General features: G+C 35.7%; 1 protein-coding gene and 1 pseudogene across 1 annotated transcript; one reads left to right on the top strand and one right to left on the bottom strand.

Annotated features, from left to right (window-relative positions):
* The first annotated feature begins 2,559 nt into the window (after positions 1-2,559).
* On the top strand, positions 2,560-4,868 carry LOC120198767 (annotated as a pseudogene).
* Positions 4,869-6,591: 1,723 nt separating this feature from the next.
* LOC120198787 (probable pectinesterase/pectinesterase inhibitor 34) lies at positions 6,592-9,046 on the bottom strand. Its single transcript, XM_039200054.1, has 3 exons — positions 8,120-9,046; positions 7,547-7,683; positions 6,592-7,349 (listed from the first exon to the last, which is right to left on the bottom strand). The coding sequence occupies exons 1-3, from the start codon at positions 9,019-9,021 to the stop codon at positions 6,652-6,654; spliced, it is 1,737 nt and encodes a 578-aa protein (XP_039055985.1). The 5' UTR covers positions 9,022-9,046; the 3' UTR covers positions 6,592-6,651.
* Between the last annotated feature and the right edge of the window lie 7,977 nt (positions 9,047-17,023).

Below are 17,023 nucleotides of genomic sequence, written 5' to 3'. Positions count from 1 at the left end.
AGACCGGAACCCTAAATTAATACCGATTATTTTTCTTCCCTCATCGTCTTACTCTTAGTAACATGGATGACATTCAATAACATAAACTGGGATCAAACATAAACCTATTTTACTGTCTCATATGGTATGAAGAATGCTTTAGCATATGAAAGAAGCTCAACTTGGGATAAATACTTAGGTTGCGTAAAACATATCAGGGAAACTAACACTTCCACTTTCACTTCAAATGGAGCAAAACTCATTGTTATCAATGACATGTCAGGTTCAATGGTCGATCCTCGTATTGGAGAAAATTTTAACCAAATGTGCAGGTGGACTCAAGAACCTGTCAGAAATATTACAATTAATAAGATTCATACATCATAGAACAGAAATATTAATCGATGAGAACAAATTGGCAATACGAAATAGCCAGTGTTAGAGTCAACATAGAACACAAGTTCAAAAAAATCCAATCGCTTAATTACACAAAGAAAACAACATTATCAAACCTTACAAAATACCATGGAAAGAAAACACACATTCACATATAAATAGCTAGTCAAATCTTACAGTTAGTTAACACCTCAAGTACCCAAAAAAACCTCAAATCAAGCAAACAAGACATAGACAGACTAAACTTGAATAACAAAACCTCAAATCTAATGCTCCTTTGCTAACCTCACAACCAAAACAATTTAACAATCACCATGAAAAGACCCTAAATCTAAAAGCACAAAGTTTAAAGAGATGCAGGGAATTTGGATATTCCAATAAGAAAAATATGTACTTCGCATAGAAAGTAAACTAACATAAATATATAAAGCAACTATTTTTTGGCAATTGTAATCAACTAAATACATAAAACGAGCATTGGATTGCATATAAAACTAACATATTAGATCAGAGAACAAAATCCTGTTAAGATTCAAACGTCCTCAATAATGATACCAATTCAGACACAATTATAGAGCAATAAAGAATTTCTATTTGATTTGCATTTCAGCTATGGTTTGTAATTTAAGATCGGCCCTCTACTCTTTTAATTTCAGGTTGCAAATATGATAAGGTTTTTAGTTGTTACCTACAACAAGCTTGTTCCAACAATTTTATGGTCTTTTGAATTGAGTAATTTATGGTAAGGGGTTTTCATCATAAAGTTTTATTTCTTTTTCTTATTTACTTTTAAAGCTCTTAAAGTAACCCACTGCACTTCCAACAAGATAAAAGTTCTTTCATACTTACTGATCTACTAAGGAACAACTTTGATTTACAATCTCAAAAGCATTACAAAAAGAGCTCAGTATGAATTTCCATAACATAAAGCCTAAGAAATCAACTAGTAAGCAACCATTTTTATCAAACTTAACAAATTTGCATTATCTTTAAGCTGAAAACAAACAAAAAAACAGAAGAGAAATTGAACGAGAGAGATCCATTGAATAAAAGAAACAACTATTCTAAAATACCCATCAAAACAAAAGCAACTTTCAACAACAATTTTTAAGATATTCTGGGCATTTCTATAACCTAAATCCGGTAGAAAAAGCACTAGTAAACAGAGTTAAAGCCAAGTAATATGGGAATGGTGCAGTGCTCGTGTTTCTCCTAATGGAGAAATCATATGGATACTAGTAAACAACGAAAAAGACGAAAATTAATAAGCAATAAACTATAAATGGTAAAAATGGGTTTTAAGAACCAAAAAGATCCCAGATGAAATGTCGACCTCGGTGGTTACCGAATCAATCACCACATACAGAGAGAAAATGGCAGCGCTATTGGTACCTTTTTAAAATCAACATTTTCTCCATAAACCAGCATTTTGTCAAGCCATTTGAAAATTTGAAAATGTTCCCGCACCGCAATGGAAGTAAAGGGTACTGAAAGTAGGGGGAATTCAGTCTTTCGAGATGTAATAATTAATTTTTTATTATTATTAACCCGTAAGAACTAAATAAATAAAAAGTTAAAGATTATTTGTTTGCCTTTTAATAGAATCATTCAACGTTGAATGTTGAACTGTTCAGTATTCAGTGTATTTGTTTCGCACCTCTGAATAATTTAGTGGTGATTGATTTAGCAAAACAGTGTTAAATAATTCAACAAAAATATATTCTGAATAATTTAAACCTATTATTAAACAACATATCACATTAATTATTCATACAGAACTTCTTAATTATTTAGTATTTATATCATCTAACGTTTAATCATTCTGCAGCTTAAACTTGGGTTGTGAGAAACATAGAATCAACGACGACGCTTCTTTTCCCCCATTCCGTAGTTGTTCAGGTACCACCATTTTTTAATTTCGCATTTTTTTTATACTTAAAACGTAACTTTTATTTGCATTCCTTTCTTAGCTTAAAATCTCTCAAATTGCTTGGCTTAATAATCAGATCCGATGAATTTTTTTCAAAATCATTGATATTCTTAATAAACTAGGATTCTTGGAACCTTACTATGAGCTCTGACTATTGCTGATTAAAGTTTTTCCCGTTGTATTGTTTGAGGACTTCCTTTGGGGTTTGGTTTTTACAAGTTTTAGTTTAATGTAAATTTTCTGCAGGGTAGACAATGTCGATTACCAGCCCTTAGATTGAAAAGTCTGCTGCTTTCAATGAAAATTTTCCGTACAGATATAGACAGACTTTAAGCGACTCAATCTTAATTTTTCTCTGTCGCTGGGTCTATCATTCCCATGCGCATAATGGAGTCCGATTCCATTGCTTCTGTGAAGCTGAGAATTCAGAATTCAAATGGGTTTTGTGAGGAAGCAGATGCTAGTTTTCGAAGCGAGAGAACTAGCTCGGAATAATTCTTGTGTCCAGGACTATGGGATTGCCAATGGGAATGTATTGCATATGGTGTTAAAGTTTTCAGATCTCCTGGCTATCACTGTTAAGACTATATGCAGTAAGAAGCTTGACTTTCACATTGCAAGGGGTAGAAATGTGGCATATGTGAAGGCACAAGTTGCTAAGAAGGGAAAAGGATATTTTAATCTCAAGGATCAGAAACTGGCATGTGATGGTGAGGAGCTTGAGGATCAAAGACTAATTACTGATATCTGCAAAAACAATGATGCTATGATTCACTTGCTGGTTAGAAAGTCTGCTAAGGTACGTGCTGTACCCATTGAAAGAGATTTTGAAGTTTCCATTGAGACATCACCTTTTAATGAGGGGCCAGATGCCGTGGGACATTACCTTGGCAGCACACCTGTAAAGCATCAGGTCAAGGAGAGGATGATACTGCCGAGAGGTTTCATTTTGGAGCCTCTGATTGTTAATTCTAAGGCTCAACTGCAATTAGTTACTAAAGAACTAATTGACTTAACTTTTGATGGACTAGAGAGAGGCGATAGCCCTATCCGGTCTTCAGAAGGTTCAGGCGGAGCTTACTTCATGCAAGACTCATCGGGTCAGAAGTATATCTCAGTATTTAAGCCTATTGATGAAGAGACAATGGCTCTAAATAACCCTTGTGGCCTCCCCTTATCACTAGATGGTGAAGGTTTGAAGAATGGAACACGTGTTGGAGAAGGAGCATTGAGGGAAGTTGCAGCTTTCCTCTTGGATCATCCAATGACTGGACCTCGCTCTTATGGTAATGGAGAGAAGGACTTTGCCGGGGTTCCACCTACTGTTATGGTTAAGTGTCTGCGGAGAGGGTTCAATCACCCTGAAGGTTATGAGTATGATTCCAAGTATATTAAGATTGGATCACTGCAGATGTTTGTTGATAATGTTGGAAGTTGTGAAGATATGGGCACTCGTGCTTTCCCAGTGGAAGAGGTTCACAAGATCTCTGTGTTGGACATAAGGTTGGCGAATGCAGATAGGCATGTTGGAAACATACTAGTCACAAGAAATTGCGACGAAGACCGAGTTTCACTTTTTCCCATTGATCATGGCTACTGCTTGCTTGAGAATGTAAGAACCTAACACTCTTAATTTCAGCATTTTTGTTAGATTTTTATTCCCTTCATACAATTTATAGCTTTGCAGCCTGCATTTTACATTTTCACTTTTGAGGACAAAAATTCTACATCCAAGTATGTGATCCTTCATTTTGGGAGCGAAATTTTTGTTGCCCTTCCCTACTGTGTTTGCTTGTGCTAAGTTCTAGTCATAAGCTTGAGAAGTAGTTTATGGTTTAGCTGTCTAGTGATCTTATGGCCACATAACATAAAGCCTCCTATAGCTATGCATATTATTTGCTTTCATGTTAATACTTGAACTCCTGGTTCTATAATAAAGTTGAAATCCTTGTTTTTTACGTGACAAGTCGGTAAATCTATTTTACCCTTAGCGCTCATATTCGTTACCTTTATTTATTTTTCTTCAGTTTGAGGATTGCACATTTGACTGGCTCCTACTGGCCTCAAGCTCAAGAACCTTATTCGCCTGATTCATTAATTATATTAAGTTGTTGGATGCTGAAAAAGACATTGAACTTTTGAAGTTTCATGGATGGGACATGCAGCCAAAGTGTGCTCGCACCTTTCGCATTTCCACCGTGCTTCTAAAGAAAGGCGTCAAAAGAGGACTCGCACCCTTTGCCATTGGAAGAATCATGTGCAGGGAAACACTGAAACATGAGTCGGTGATTGAGCAGATCGTTAGAGAAGCAGAGGAAGCTCTGGTCCCAGGAATGAGTGATGATGCATTCTTTGAAACTGTGGCATTGATCATGGATCAGCATCTCAATGAACTAACCCCATAAGCCCTGAGGCAAATAGCTAGGTACCTTTACATATATGCATTTTCTGCACGCAAATATACTGCAGAACGATGATGGTAGTCCATAGTTTTTGTTAAATGGTCATTACAAGTTCTGTGTAATATTGGGATGGTGCTAGAACTTGTGTTTCCATCATCTTTTTCACTTTGTTCATATATCTAACTTTCCCGTGTGCCACGTTTTTGAACCCTAAAACCTGAACTGCCTTTAAGCAATCTTTCCAAGAACAAACAGTGTTGTTTAAATTATGTTGTTTGGTTATAGCTATGTGCATAATAGTATTAACTTTGTTTCCAAGAAAGTAGATAAAGGGACAATTGAAAGATCAAGCATGTGATGCACCATCTGGTATGGTTTGCTCCAGAAGTGACAGGATAAGCATGCCACAAGGTATCCCTTTCACTATTTTTCCTTGTGTTTTTTTTGTTGAGAATTGGTATGGATCCAGAACAGATTCACAAAATTTTGCAAGAATGTCTAATTCTGCATCCCTTAAATTTTCTTTTTTTAATCAAATTAGGTCCAACTCTTGAATGGAAAAAATAACTTTTACTGTATGAAACCACAATGGTGTTGGGTCATTTTCTCATTATTCCAGCACAGCTGGCTTTGCTCTCTAGGGTCTTTAGCCTGCCAATTGCGAAAGTGCATCATCCTTTGGTTTTGGTGCCCTTACCTACATAACAACAAAATTTGATCCAACTTTAATGCAACTTTATCAAAACACCACAAGCTTGTATTTGACCAAAATTCTCTGCATTTGAGACAAGCCATATGTTTTTCTATCCTGTGGACCAGGGCACTGACTTTTTCACCAACCAAAATTCAATTCACTGCCCTTCTCTACTCATTCACCGACACCACTTTTGTTCAACACTTTCTTCACTATGTAAGCACTTAATAAGTAGAAGTGAAAACAGTCTCCTCTCTCTATGTACATTATTTTATATGATAAAAGTACACAAATAATTCTCGATTATAGTAATTATAAAGTAATATATGTTTATATTCTTTTAATCAATCAACAATACACATATACTATGAATAGAATTGTTTGAACTCATAACCTCTAAAATGAATGATATTCTCTTTTACTATTGAGACTATTCGATAAATTATTCTCTATATACTACTTGTGCTGGGGCTAATAGTATAAATATCATTAAATCGTTCCATTTAACAAATATTATTTGATAATGATAATGATAATATATGTCTAGCAATAACAAACACTAGTAAAGTTATAGGGGTATTGTTATTGTTTTTCACCCTTAAATTTGGTTATTCTTTTCAAATTAGATATGTTCAATGATTAGATGGTTTATTCAATCCGACTTAAATATAATTTAAATAAATCAAAATTTATTTAAGTTTAATTATATATAATTATTTTTAAATTAAAAGTAAATAATTTGAACGAGAAAAAGTGGATTCTAGTTTGTGATTGATTTTATAATTTTTAAAGATAATAAACTATATAAAATTTATATCTTATACTTGCATCTGATTACTTAAACTATAGTACCATTTGGAAGGGTCAAGGCCACTGTCAGCAGCACGCTAGTATTGTCCTTAATTATGAATTTTCGTATTAATATATTTTAATTTATTATTAAAGATTAATTTTATTTGAAAATTTAATAAAAAATTAATAAAGATGCAGTTTATATAATATTATATTTATTCAATCAAACATTAAAATTGCATTATCCAATAAACTAAATAAAGTAGTATAAAATTTTAGATAATGTTCTAAATAATTTATATTTAAATAATCCTATTCCAAAAAGAAATCTCACGTAAATTAAACTTCTCTTTAATTTTTACGAATATAATAATGAGACTTATGTAATATTACAAAAAGTATATATAATTTATTCCATACAATTAAAAACTTTAAAAAAGATGAATATAACATTTATATTAAACTTCTAGGCCAGCTAAGAAAGTGATTCCGGTTGATGGTAACCATGACGATCCATAAATAAACTGTGCCACTGTGAACTTGGCTGCTTCAATATCTGAAGTGATAACCCTATACCCCGGCCATCTCACCCGTTGGCCGATCGCCCCACCCGGTCCGTAATTCATGTATTCGCCGTAGTACAGCGTATCCACAGGAAATGTAGCGTTCCACTCGAGCCATCCCCTAGGGTGAATGTGATCACTCATGTACGATAACATGAATACTGCCCTAGAGTACAACTTCCATGGACGACCTAGATATGTTTGGAAGCTACCATTGGCGGCCGCCAGATCTGGTGTTGGTAGGATCCGACATGCATGGATCGATATGCCTGTATTCTGGTTCGGGTCCTTTCGGTTTTGTGCCGTGATGGTGTTCTTCTGAAACGGCATTGGCTTCCGGGCGTAAATGCTACAGTTTTGGAACACCACGGCGGCGTTACCGAAAATGAAATCCACCGTACCATAAATGTCACATTCACGGTAAAATTGACGATTGGAGTGAACGTATAATGTGTCTTGGTAGCCAATGATGTTGCACCTGTATACTACAGCATGGTCTGCTCCGATACGTAGAGCCACTGCCTGGTGCTTGGCTGGTCCAGCCCAGTTCTCAAATGTTATGTCTCTTGCAATAAAACCCGTGCCGGTTGCCGCTGAAAAGAATGAGGGGAAATAGTAAAACAACTGTTGTCACAAAACTGTTTTCATCATCGGCTAAACGTAGATGTCTTTATCTTGAAAGATTAATTATTTGTTAATTAATTATTTTCATCTACGAATGAACATTTTGAGGTAAACGTTAAAAAGTATTATCCGAGAAAAGAACATGTAAGGGGTAAAGTAAAGTTACCGAAGGCAGCAGTGTGGAATGTGGTGATGTTGTCAAATATACTTTTGCCACCTGTTATTATTGTTTTACTCTTTCCGTCTCCTACAAACATCATATTTATTTTCTTCCTCCCCACCTTTAAATTACTCTCTTCGTACCTGCATGCATGTAAACTTAGTATCCAAATTTTAAGGAAATATATAGGCACAATGTAAAAATTAGTACTCAACTGTCAAAATAGTTATTCTAGTTTTATTCTTTTTTTAAGGATAAATTATGCATTTAGTACTTAAATTATCAGTTTTGATCCGTTTTAATACCTAAACATTTAATTTTTTCAAAACTTAACGTTAAATTTTAAATATGATATAAAAATAAAAACTAAATTTTAGGTATAATTTTTTTTAAAATTTGAAAGTTTAAATACTAAAACGGAATTAAACTGATAGTTTAGATACTAATTGTATAATTTACCCTTTTTGAATTATTTAGATTCAAATAAAAATAATTACTTTGTCTCTTAATTTTTTTTTTTGTTGAACATTTTGGCCCTAAATGTCTCATTTTAGGGTAAAAAAAGAGAAGTGATTTTACCTTCCCGCCTTCACGTAAATGATGATCCGGCGAGTACTATACTCCGGCGCCTTTTTAATGGCCTCGGCGATGGTCTTAACGGTGCCGTTTCCGTCTTTCGAAACGACTATGTCAGGCCGGATGGCCGACACAGGAGTGTCCAGCAGCGCCCTCTCCTCCCTCCTCAGCCATTTCGGGAAATGCTGCTCGTCTATAGTTTCTCCCGAGGCCAGCAGCCTCCTGTTCTGCGTCGGCACTCCGACCAAGTCGTCTCCGCCGCTGGCGGTGAATATCGACAAACAGTTACTCACGAGCTTCGACAAGTCCGCCAATTTGGCGGCCACTTGATCCTTCACCGCCCCGCTCAGTCCATCAAACCCCTCCGTGCACGTGTCCTGGTTCGTCAACGCCGCGCTGAGCCACGTCATCACGTCCTGAGTGGATCCGCCTTTACCTTTGGGAACGACGGAGGAGAGAGAACGGGAGAGGGCGTCGACGGAATCTTCCAAGAGCTCGAGGCAGTCGTCGTATGCCGAGCGTACACGTGGATCCATCTGGATATACGAAATGGACGTTGTCGTATAAAGAGCCTTGTTGAAGCGCTGCAGCGTCACATTGAAGGACACGTGAACAAGGTCCTGCTCACCGGCGGTGAGCGAGCCAGGGAACTGGAGGAGCGTGTTGACACAGAGCTTCCGGAACCGAGTTTTTCCACATGTCCTGGAAATAGCTTGGGTGGGCTTACGGTGGATTGGGGTGGCACCGCCGCCTCCTTCACGGAGGCGAACTACGAGGCCGGCACAGACAGCTGAGACAATGATGATAGTGAAGAAGGCAACGACTGAAATAAAGAGAAGCTTTTTGTTGTTGTTTTTAGGTGTGAGCTCTGCATGTTGGAATGGTGGAAGCCTGTCGTATCCCATTGGTGAAAATGTAGAGAGAAATGAGAGTTGGGAACGAATGTGAATGAAAAGTTGTATAAAAAGAAAAAAAACAATGGCTGAAGCTGTGAGGAATAGAATTGGACAATGTGGGCGTGAAGTCTATGTCTCAAGCATGAGCTGTCCTCTACTTTCACTGTGCCCATATGGTTTACAACTTCAATTTAACCTTCGTCCTTTTTTTTTCATTTAAATGTTTATTTTATTTTCAAAATCATGCATAATATTTAGTTTTTGTTTTATTTTAGTAGTAAAAATTTAATGAACGAACTGCATGACATAGCTCTGGTAGATGGATGACCGATCCAAATGATGAGCCACGAGAGAATGATGAGTTGTCCAATTTCAAACCCATCAAACAATAGATCATGAAAATCAAATGTTGAAGAAATCGAAAAGTCTATTTTCTATGGGGGGAGAATGAGATGTTTCTCAATGAAACATATACCGAAATTGTGTTTAAGGGGTTAAAAATGTACGTGCTAAAAAGTTGGGTTTCATCGACTGATTGATGTGACGGCCGACGATTGTAGACACGGCAGCTACTAAGCCTTTTCGTTAAGCTTTTAAAGGCGAAAGACTAAAATGAAATAAAAATTAAATGTTAAGTATGATTTTGGAAAAATAAAAATTTAAGTATAAAAAAGAACCAAAAATGATAGTTTAAATACAAAACACATAGTTTACCCTTTAATTTTTATATTTGATAAGATCTCTAAAAACAAAATAACAAAAGACACAAAATCTTATACTTCTCTATAAATCACAATATTCAAATATAACTTTTAACGAACATACATGACCTGTTAAGATTAAAATCATTTGATAAGTTTATCACATTAGTTAAGCATTCATATATGTGAGTACAAATAGTTATCATTGTCTAATGCTTGACATCAATATTAAAGGTCAATATATATACATCCTTAGAAGGGATGAACGAAGTCTTTTAGCTCCTATTCGTTCTCTTTTCTACGTGTTCCCTTATTATTATTATTATCAATTGACCACCAATCGATCACCAATTATCATTCTTCGTCTAAATCAGAATGAATAAATCGTCATAATGTTATCATAAACTATATTAATCGATTTTATGTTTTATATCAGATAATTCTTAAAAGCAAAAGTTCGTTAACATATGACTTTTTCTCTCTTATAAATTGGGCTTTAAAGTGGACGTCAAAATGTCCTTAATCATATATGATACAGCTATTAATCATATATGATACAGCTAATAATCAAGCAGTCCGCCATTTCACAGTTCATCATTGTTTTAGCATCTGAACTTAAGAATTATTCGGCCATTATTGGCTTGGTAATTTGTAACCACAAGAAGAGAGGGTCCATGGGGGCATGGGAAATGGTTGGATAGTCTCAAATAGGTGTTCATGTTAGATGCTTTTGATCATTACTTCGCAATGCGGACAACAATATCTCATCCTACGGTAGCATTGTGGCCCTTCAAACTACCTACATTCATGGTTAAGCAACAAATTAATATATAATTTTATCATAAACTTTTAAAAAACATATTAAAATTTAAGGGTAAAAATTTAAAAATTCAAAGATTCAAAATTAAATTATAAAAAATATTTAAATTATATAAAAAATTAAATTTCTAAAGCAACAATCGCCATCAATCATCCCTAATTAAGTTATCGCAATACGTGGGAACCTAAATATTAAATGCTTCAGCGCATGTAATTAGATGATATAGATATATGCATATAAAAATAGGAAGAGGGAGCATTGTTAGGGATAAGATCCTCTGAACACTATGTGGGTCTCGAAACATGTTAATGTAAAAGAAAGAAAAGTGATCAATATTTACATCATCTCCATCTTAGGGTGCCTTAATCAGTTACATGGAATTTTATATTTACTGACAATCTATTAAGTTACATGTGATTTTTGTGTCACAAATTCATTTTTTACAACATTGAAAAATGTTACTTGTTTGTATAACATTTAAATTGACATAACAAATTATTATATTTTTTACCCCAAATTATAATTGAAAATTAAGTTGGATTTTATTGTAATTGTTTTAGGTAAGAATTCTTGGTGATGAAGTATTTGACTTTATAAATGGAGATAATGTCTTAACCTAATTAGTGAAAGAAAATTATTTTGGACAGATGTAATCTGATGTAAGGTACTCCTACCTTTAATTGATTGTGGATCTAGGAAGGAAGCAAAACAACCTGCATGACTCAAATAGATGGTTTGGTGGTAGATGTATAGGTGAAATGGTAGGCTATTTATGTTATGAGAAATGGTAGCGGAAGTATGTTGATATGGCTATTGTATGGTTGATGAAACAAAGGATGGTTGGTGAGGATAGCATCTTAGAATGATCAAGGAAGAACCAGTGCTATACTGAGCAAAGACCCAGCCTTACAAATCTTTCTAAGGGGTGGTAACAATAGACTTGGACCCACTATCTATAGAGAGATAGGAACCACAACTATCAAGGAAGAAGGGGTTGACGCCACAAGTAAATAAATTACCTGATAAGTCGATAAAAGTCACAAGGACTTAAGAAAAGAGAATAATCTCACTTTAAATTATAAGAATTGTGTCTTTATAATTGAATAGGACTAGCCTATTTATAGATTTTGAAGGGACTTGGCCGAATGGATACATGGTGGTTCGGCCAGCCCTTGTGTCCCTCTAAAATGACATAATTAATTAATAAATAATATGAAAACATAGCTGCTGGTTCGGTTGGCATGGGGTCACACGCATAGCACATATCTTGGCTGGTCACAAGGCTTACACATGGTTCTCTAGGAGGTTTGTGGTGTAGCCTAATGCATGGGATGAAGACCAAGCATGTGCAGCAGCCTTGGGCGTGAGTTGAGTTATCTTCAAGCTTGCATGTGTTTAGCTAGCTAGCGAGGCAAGGACTGGTGGTGAATGATCCTCTTAGCCGTGATCTCCCAAGCTTCATAGCAGCACATTCAGCTATGTTCAGCTACAATTGATGTCACTTTTAGCAACTTGTCTTTAAATAGTCCAACTAGCTGAGATTAGCTAGCCTTGAGCTCCTCCAGTTGAGTCATGATGTTTGTGAGCTGATTGTGAGGTTTATATGAACCCTAAATACTCCACCTAGTTGTCCCAATGTGTGTCATGCTCCAATGTACCTACATGTGCAAAGAAAACAATGTAAGTCAAAGGCATTGAGCTTGTATGATCTAATTACCTTGTTGTCGTGCACGATTATGACCTTGTGAGGGAATGCTTGACATGAGCTAAGCATATCATTATATAGTATATGTAAACTAATGTATAAGGTCTAAGAGCTAAAATGAATGCACATCAGCTATCAAATGAATGAATAAGCATGCTGCCATTTCATGAATGTGATGAATCATGCTTAAATGAATGAAAGACTATTCTAACATGTTATCAATGTGTATCAATTATAAAGATATGTATATGCTGAGTTATTCTTTAGCTCTTAAAACATTATACAACTTAACATTGGATGGTGTTAAGTTGTCGAATAAATTGAAGGCTTCAAGACACTTAGTTAATAGTACTTCCCTGAATTGTTTGGCCCTTGATATAGTAATGGGACCTTGAGATATGAATTTCAGATCCAAGGCAGGCGTAACCTCATCATCCCCCTTCTTTTAAGCGATTTGTCCCCAAATCATTTCCATCCTCAAATGGTAATAAATTTGAGATGTTAAATGAAGCACTTACGCCACCAAACTCACCGGGCAACTCTAGTTTATATGCATTGTCATTTATCTTTTCCATAATTTGAAATGGACCATCTCCTCGAGGTAGTAGTTTGGCCTTTCTTTGATTTGGGAACCTTTATTTTCTAAAGTGTACACAAACCCAATCACAAACTTCAAAAGTTATTTTCTTCCTTCCCTTGTTTGTTTGCTGTTCATATTGTCTAGTTCTTCGTTCAATATTGTCCTTGACTTGTTGATGGAGCCTTTTAACAAATTATGCTTTGTCCTTTCCATCTTGATTCAGTCTTTGATCACAAGGTAAAGGAAGTAAGTCCAAAGGAGTTAAAGGGTTAAAACCATACACTACCTCAAATGGAGAATATTTGGTTGCTGAATGAATTGTTCGATTGTGAGCAAACTCCACATGTGGTAGGCATTCTTCCCAAGTTTTGATGTTCTTCTTGATGATGGATCTAAGTAATATTGACAAAATCTATTAAACACTTCGGTTTGTTCATCCGTTTGTGGATGACATGTAGTAGAAAAGAGCAGTTTTGTGCCAACTTTTCTTCATAAAGTCCTCCAAAAGTGGCTTAAGAATTTGACATCTCTATCTGACACAACGGTTAGAGGAAGTCCATGTAACCTTACCACTTTTTTGAAGAATAAATATGCAACATGGATAGCATAATCGGTCTTGTTGCATGGTATAAAGTAAGCCATCTTGGAGAACCTATCAACCACCACATATATTGAATCCTTTCCACTCTTGGTCTTTGGTAAACCCAAAACAAAGTCCATAGAGATATCTACCCATGACATGGTTGGTATCGATAAAGGCATGTACAATCCTTGAGGCATAACTCTTGATTTTACCTTTCTACACACTAAGCACTTTTCACATACCTTTTCAACATATATTTTCATCTTTGGCCAAAAGAGGTGTTCTTTCAAGATGCTAAGTGTCTTTTCAACGCCAAAATGTCCCATAAGTCCCCCTTCATGTGTTTCTTTGGTTAACACTTCTCTCATGGAACCTTGTGGGATACAAAGTCTCCCTTCCTTGAAAACATATTCGTCATGCTGGTAGTATTTGTCATGAGCACCCGTTTCACATAACTTATACTTTTCTCTAAAGTCCAATTCAGTAGCATATTGTTCTTTAATGAATGAAAAACCAAGGAGTTTAGAATCCAAAGTGTTAAGTAAAACATACCTGCATGAAATAGCATCAGCCACAATGTTATATTTTACTTTCTTATAGTGGATGACATAGGGAAAAGACTCAAGGAATTCGACCCATTTGGCATGTCTCTTATTAAGTTTGTGTTGTCATTTGATATGCTTTAAGGCTTCATGGTCAGTGTATATAACAAATTCCCTTGGTAACAAGTAGTGCTTCCAAGTCTCCAATGCCCTAATGAGTGCATACATCTCTTTGTCATATGTTGGATAGTTCAGGGTTGCACCATTTAGTTTCTCACTAAAGTAAGCAATTGGCTTCCCTTCTTGACTCAAAACAGAACCAATTCTAATTCTGGAGGCATCACATTCAACTTCAAATGTCTTTTCAAAGTTTGGCAAGACTAATAGTGGTGACTTTGTCAAATAATCTTTGAGTTTGTTGAATGATATATCTTGTTCTTTGTCCTAACCCCAAGAGAAGTTTGAATTCTTCTTAATAATCCATGTTAAGGGGGCGGCAATAGAACTAAAGTTTGGTACAAATCTCCTGTAAAAACTAGCCAATCCATGAAAACTCCAAACTTGACTGGCGTTGATAGGTTTTGGCCATTCTTGAGTTGCCTTAATCTTCTCTGGATCCACTGCTAGTCCATGCGAACTTACAATGAAGCCTAAGAAGGTAACTTGGTTAGTACAAAATATACACTTCTTGATATTAGCGTATAAGTTCTCTTCTCTCAAAGTGCTAAGAATAGATCTTAAATGTTCAACATGCTCGTTTAGGGACTTACTGTATATCAATATGCCATCAAAATAAACAACACAAAACTTACCAATGTAAGGCCGAAAGACATGGTTCATCAGACGCATAAAGGTGCTATGGGCATTAGTTAAGCCAAAACGCATGACTAACCACTCATACAAACCTTGTTTAGTCTTGAATGTTGTTTTTTCACTCGCCACCTTCTTTCATTCTAGTCTGATGGTACTTTTCAAGTCAATTTTGGAGAAGGTGTTGGCTCCACTAAGTTCATCAAGCATATCATCCAATCGAGGTATAACGTTCCTATATTTGATAGTGATTTGGTTCACAACCCTGCAATCCACACACATTCTCCAAGTTCCATCTTTATTTGGCACCAACAAAATTGGTACAACACAAGGACTTAAACTCTCCCGAATGTATCCTTTGTCTAGTAGTTCTTTGACTTGCTTTTGTAATTCCTTGGTTTCCTCGGGGATTGCTTCTGTACACTGGTCTATTAGGAATGGTGGCTCCGGGAATAAAATCAATTTGATGTTCAATTCCTCTAATCGGTGGTAATCCATTTAGAATTTCTTCAGGGAACATGTCTTCAAATTCTTGTAAAAGAGTAGAGACAGAAGAAGGTAAGCTTTCAGGAGGGTTAGTAAGTAGAAAACTTTCCTTATACATGAGTATAAGTATAGTTTTATTTGTTGATAAATGTTTCCGAACATCTCCTCTACTGGCATATATGTTCATCATCTGAGTGTGAATTTCTTTTACCTTCTTTTCCTTCTCCCATTATTCTATGCTTGATTTAAAGATCACTTGACATTCATGGACTTGAATTGGAAGCATAGGCGCCAATATGATTTTCTTGCCTTGATGTTGGAAGAAATACTCATTAAAAAACCCATCATAAGTAGCCTTCTTGTCAAATTGCCAAGGTCGTCCTAATATAACGTTGCTTGTACTCATGGGCACCACATCACAAATAACTTTATCCTTGTATCTTCCAATTGAGAAAGGGACAACAACTTGTTTTGTTACCTTTGCTTCCCCAACATCATTGAGCCACTGAAGTTTGTAAGGATGAGGATGCTTGGAAGTCTTTAGACCCAACTTTTCCACCATGTGAGTACTTGTTGCATTTGTACAACTTCCTCCATCAATGATCACTACACAAACTTTATCTCCCACGTGACATTTTGTATGGAAGATATTATCTCTTTGTTTATCTTCTTGACTTTAAATGTTAAAAGTCCTTTTAACTACAAAGATGTTGGATGGAAGAGACATGTTAGCAAATAAGAAAAAGGAAATTTGTATAGGACCTTATCAATAATGCTCTCACAAAGCCTCATGAGTTCACTCCAAGGAAACTTGAATGTCACTCAATCTGCTCGTGTTTGCACTCTAGGACTTCAAGGCTTTTACTAGTCCTATTCTAGTCTCCCGCACTCAAGCCTTTGTCCTCTCAATCTCTTTATCTCAATCTAAGTAATTTTACTCAAAACTGTACCAAGTAAAGTTTACTTGTTTTGCGATAGCTGCTAAAGGGTTAGTAGGAATGGAAAATAAAATATAATGAAAATGTGGCTTAGAAATAAGAAAGAATAGAATAAAGGGGTTACTTACACAAAGTCACTTCACAACCCTTCTATCACCACAATCAATTTTAAAGGCTTACTTGAATTGGCTTGGTGATGAGACTTGTTGTTGAGTGCTTTAACTTTTCTTTCTTTTCTTTTTCTTCTTTTTCTTTCCTTTTTTTGAGTGCTTGCAATTTTCTTTGTTGATTTTTCTTGATTCTTTCACTTGCACTTTACTTGCACTTCTTTCTTTTGTATTTTTATTGTTGTTGTTGCACGTTGCTTCTTCCACCAAAGCTCTGAATACCGCTTGATGTAAGGTAATCCTACCTTTAATTGATTGTGGATCTAGGAATGAAGCAAAACAACCTGCATAAGTGAATGGCTTACATAGATGGTTTAGTGGTAGATGTATAGGTGAAATGGTAGGTTATTTATGTTATGAGAAATTGTAGCGGAAGTATGTTGATATGGCTATGGTATGGTTGATGAAACAAAGGATGGTTAGTGAGGATAGTATCTTAGAATGGCCAAGAAAGAACTAGTGCTATATTGAGGAAAGACCCAGCCTTACAAATCTTTCTAAGGGGTGGTAACTAAGGACTTGGACTCGCTATCTATAGAGAGATATGAACCACAAGTATCAAGGAAGAAGAGGTTGATGCCACAAGTAAATAAATTACTTGATAAGTCGATTAAAGTCACAAGGACGTAAGAAAAGAGAATAATCTCACTTTAAATTATAAGAAATGTGTCTTTACAAT

Source organism: Hibiscus syriacus, unplaced genomic scaffold, assembly GCF_006381635.1.
Source record: "Hibiscus syriacus cultivar Baekdansim isolate YM2019G1 unplaced genomic scaffold, ASM638163v2 tig00004797_pilon, whole genome shotgun sequence".
In the NCBI taxonomy this organism is placed as follows: domain Eukaryota; kingdom Viridiplantae; phylum Streptophyta; class Magnoliopsida; order Malvales; family Malvaceae; genus Hibiscus; species Hibiscus syriacus.
This window is presented reverse-complemented; position numbering and strand designations above follow the sequence as displayed.

Coding starts and splice junctions, on each gene's coding strand:
- LOC120198787 (XM_039200054.1), bottom strand. CDS start 9,021: ATGGGATACGACAGGCTTCCACCATTCCAACATGCAGAGCTCACACCT. Junction 7,684..8,119: donor ATTTACGTGAAGGCGGGAAG/GTAAAATCACTT, acceptor ACATGCATGCAG/GTACGAAGAGAGTAATTTAA. Junction 7,350..7,546: donor ATTCCACACTGCTGCCTTCG/GTAACTTTACTT, acceptor CATTCTTTTCAG/CGGCAACCGGCACGGGTTTT.